Genomic DNA, 4535 nt, shown 5'->3' on the forward strand with positions numbered 1-4535 from the left:
AAAAAAAAACCAGTTATATATCCCTCCATTTTCTCAGAAAATTAATCCACTGATATGACTGAAAAAGGGTATGTTGTTGGGTCAGAGTTAGGTCTCCTTCAAGTTCTCAGTGTCTCATATTCAAAGAAGCCACACAAATTAGAGGTAGCAAGTAACCATCACTTTATTGGCTGCTTTCTTAACCCCATGCCTTGGGTAGATCTCCACTGATCCAGAGTTCATAAAACAGCCTTCCTTATAGGGAATTCCAAATCACTATTTCTATCACCAGTATAATTTGCTGACCTCTTAGATATTTCAGTGTCAGGAAGTAGGCTTGGATCTCTCTTTATGTTGTGGCCCCCATCGAAAGGAACAAGTTTGCTTTCAAATATCTCTTTATGGGGAAATACTGCATTTTTATTCAAGAGCCATGATGTCTCATTATTCAGTATTTTCTCATCCTAATTTAGAGGAAACAGTCTATCCCCTTCGGGCCATTTAATATTTTGGAAAATTGTTTAACTCTATGAAGATGGGAATCAATCCCAAAAATGCTGTAAATGACTCCAGGTCTTAATATACTAGGATACTAGGATTCTCTACAATATTACACAGTTAACCAAGGCAAAGGACTTTGTAACACTAAAGATCAAACAGGGGATTGGAAGGAAATAAAATGAAGACATGAGAGAATATTTTTAAGATCTTGGATTGTAAGAGATAACCCAAGCTGAGGGAAGTTCTGTGACTCACCTAATCACATGGGGTGAAGCCAAGGAAAGAGATATTGCAGTAACTTCAGACTCCTGATTACTGACTTAGGGCTCTTTGCACTACTCCATACATCCTTTCTTGGATGGGCTCTGGTATATTTAGCAGAAAGTTATATTGCGAGTGATTTTGGTAGCATTGACAAGCTGGGAAAAGGGGACTATTGAATTAAGCACTGAGTAACTAGACACTAGAGAAGTTAAATGACTGTAATGGAGTTTAATAACATCTCTTTCTCTCTTTTTTTACCTCTTTTTCCTCTCGCCCTTTGTTTTCTACTCCCTACCTCTTATCCCTTATCTAAACTGTGAATCTCACAGGTCTCTCCAAGTTTGTGCCTAAGAAGATGATAATCACACAAATGAGTCACTATTACATGACCAGCCTTGGGATTCTTTTCCTGATTAATATTCTCCCTGGAACCACTGGTCAAGGGGAATCAAGACGACAAGAACCTGGGGACTTTGTGAAGCAGGACATTGGCGGGTAAGAACCCCTAACTCTTAGGATGAAAGAAGACTGTGATAAATGTTTGCCTCAGACCAAAACTTCTGGATTTTTCCCCGGTTGAACCCAAGTACTCTGGTCTCTGATACTTATACATTACATTATATTTAGAAAAAAGGTCATAGGCTCAGACTCTCAAAGTAGAAAGAGATCTCAAAGTTTTTTCTTCTTCGACAACACCCTGGCCCAGGCTTGAATCACCTCTGTAATATCTTAAAAATAGTTCTTTTGCTCTCAATTTTATCTCTCCTCTCTTAGATCTTCAACCTTTTCCTTTTTATTGGCTGTGGCTCATTAGCATTTAAACATGATAATGTTTAAGAATAACTCATCTTAAATTTAAAAATCTTTTCTCCAGATACTGCCTTAATTATTTACTCCCATTCATAGCCATATTTCTTGAAGGAGTGGTATGCTTCATTGCATCTATTTACCTCTCACACATTCATTCACTTGCAGCCATCTGGCTTCCAACCCAATGACTCTAAGACAACTTCTGCAGCCAAGATGGCCAATGTTGGTTCTGTTGCTGAAATGAACACTTGTCTGTTCTTACGTTCCAATATTGTTGACTTCTCCATCCTTAACTTCATTTTATTGTGAAATAAAAATACACGTAGAAACATGCATAAAATATAAACATATAGTTTAATAATAATTCTCTTTGGTTTCAGAGACACTACAATTCTCTGGAATTTTGATTGGGTTCTCTAGAAACAGGGTATGAAACAAGGATTCTTGAGCAAATGATTTATTGAGAGGTCAGTTTCAACAGAAACCTGTAAGGAAGTAAGGGAAGGAAGATAGGGAAAGAGAAGAAGTAAAACAAAGGTGCAGCCTCAATTTGACCTCATGAGGAGAAATGGGGCATAAATGGCACTAAAAGATTTGTCCTATCTTGAGGCAAGGGACCCAGGCTTGTGTACTCTCACCTCAATTAGTCTTTACCTGTGGATCCCCTGGAGAAAGGCATAGTCTTCCAGACATCTTAGGTGAGGCGACTCCCTTCCACATATAGTAATTTTCCAAAGTAGCTGCAGGATAATTTCACTGGCCCAGTAAAAGGGATCTGAGAATAGTATTATACCAATAGTAAATACTACATCTGATTTTCTTTATACTTTTACAACTATGCTTTCTGCAATATTTTTCCACAATACTACACAGGCACATCAAAGACCTTTGTGATATAAAGATCTTTTTTAGTCTTCTTTTGTTCACCCCTCAGGTGTTTGTGTTTTTCCTTGTTTTGTTCTAGGCACACTTCTTACCCTACAGATCCCCTGAGTGATTTAATCAATTTCTATGATGTAGTTACCTTATATGTGTAAATGCCAATGACTCCCATCTCAATCTTCATTCCAGACTTCTCTTGAATGTCAGACTTCTATATCCAACTGTCTACTGAACATGCCCACTTGGCTATTCCACACACTTCTTAAACTAAGCATGTCCATTGTATTTAATTATCTTCATCTCACTCCCCCACCCTAAAGAACAAACATAACAAAACAAACAACAAACAGACAAAAATATTCCTCTTCCATTTTTTTCCCTGTTTTAGTCAGTGGTACCACTATGTACTCAGTTGCTCAAGCCAGAAACTTGGAATCATTTTTGCCGGCTTTCTACCCTTTACTCTCCAGATCGACTCAATCACCAAGATTTGTCATTTCTACCTCCCATATCTATTGGATTCATCTACTTTTTTCCAAGTTTTCTGCTAGCACCCTAGTTTAGTCTGATGTTGTCTCCCACTTGGACCACTGCACGAACCTTGTCTTACTTCCTAAAATCTTGTTTCCATCCAAACTAACCTCCACTCTGTAACTATTTTTTCTATAATGCATGTTTGGCCATACCTACCCTATTTAGAGCCCTTTCACGGTTTTCTGTTGTCCCTATAATAAGGTACAAACTTCTTAACATGATTTTATAAAACCCATTAGGGCCCAGCTTCTACCCACCTTGCTAGCCTTATTTCTTAGTCTTTCTGCCACTAAACTCTGTTATTCATCAATGTTGAACTCCTTTTAGACTTTAAAATCCCTTCTCATCCAAGGAATATCATTACTAGAAATGACTTCTTAGTCCTGCAATATTTCAATATTACACAAGGTATTTTATTCCTTGGTAGTGACTTTTTTCTTTTTGGTTTTACATTTGGCTATTGTCCTATATTCTTGGAAGCATGCATCTTGAAGTAGGAAGTATTCCTAATTATTTTTGCAGGGTTGATTATCTTAATGTACTCTGAGTCTTTTCATCTTATATCAGCATTTTTACAGTAATCTCTGTGGCTGAGGCTGCAGAACTGGGCTTGTATGTCCTTAGAATCTTGATATATAAGACTCTTTTTGTTCTTTCTTCCAAAATGGAAAATAAAACCAGTTCTGTTTTGTTAACTCCTCATGTATTTCACTTCACTGGGCCATGATAGATTCTAAATAAGATGAAGGTTCTAAATAAATGAACCTTACCACTTCAAGTGTTAAAGCCTTTTACATTTTAACTCTGATAATACAGTGTTCTAAAAATATATTGCATATTTTCTTATAATCCTAAACAAGGATTTTTTAAACAGAATAGTCCCATTTCTTTGTGACTTTTGGTCATCATAAAGAAAATTCACGGTTGCATGCCATGGCACATGCCTATAGTCACAGCTACTTGGGCGGCTGATACAGAAGGATCTCTTGAGCCCAGGAGTTCAAGGCCAGTCATGGCCACACAGTGAGACTCTATCTCTAAAACAAACAAACAGAAACAAACAAAAAACTCTCAGGCACATGTTCATTATATTCATTTGAATCTTTTATTCTTTCTTTTTTTTGGAGATGGAGTCTCGCTCTGTCACCTAGGCTGGAGTGCAATGGCATGATTTCGGCTCACTGCAACTTCTGTGTCCTGGGTTCAAGCAGCTGGGATTATAGGCGTGTACCACCACGCTCGGCTGATTTTTGTATTTTTAGTAGAGATGAGGTTTCACCATGTTGGTCAGTCTGATCTCGAACTCCTGACCTTGTGATCTGCCCACTTCGGCCTTCCAAAGTCCTGGGATTACAGGTGTGAGCCACTGTGCCTGGCCAGTGTTAGTTCTTACGTCCCGTCTCCTGTTTACAATGGTTTGTTAGCATCCTGTTGTTGCTTAGAAAACCAGATAGCCTAGGTTTTTAGTAATTATGTCAAGGAGGAGGCCAAGAAATCCGACCTGAAAAAGCAGAGTGAAGTGCTTGATTTTAATAAAGAGGCAATACAATCACTGCATGTTTTCT

General features: G+C 38.0%; 1 protein-coding gene across 1 annotated transcript in view; it reads left to right on the top strand.

The window, feature by feature from the left end:
• The window catches only part of GABRA3 (gamma-aminobutyric acid (GABA) A receptor, alpha 3), a 316184-nt gene that overhangs the window by 91350 nt on the left and 220299 nt on the right, over positions 1–4535 (top strand). Inside the window, exon 2 of the mRNA XM_011961129.1 lies at positions 1074–1239. Coding sequence (XP_011816519.1) covers positions 1100–1239 — 140 coding nt within the window. The 5' untranslated portion in view covers positions 1074–1099. The remainder of the gene's footprint in view (positions 1–1073; positions 1240–4535) is intronic.

This window comes from Colobus angolensis, unplaced genomic scaffold (assembly GCF_000951035.1).
Source record: "Colobus angolensis palliatus isolate OR3802 unplaced genomic scaffold, Cang.pa_1.0 Scaffold536, whole genome shotgun sequence".
Classification (NCBI taxonomy): Eukaryota; Metazoa; Chordata; class Mammalia; order Primates; family Cercopithecidae; genus Colobus; species Colobus angolensis.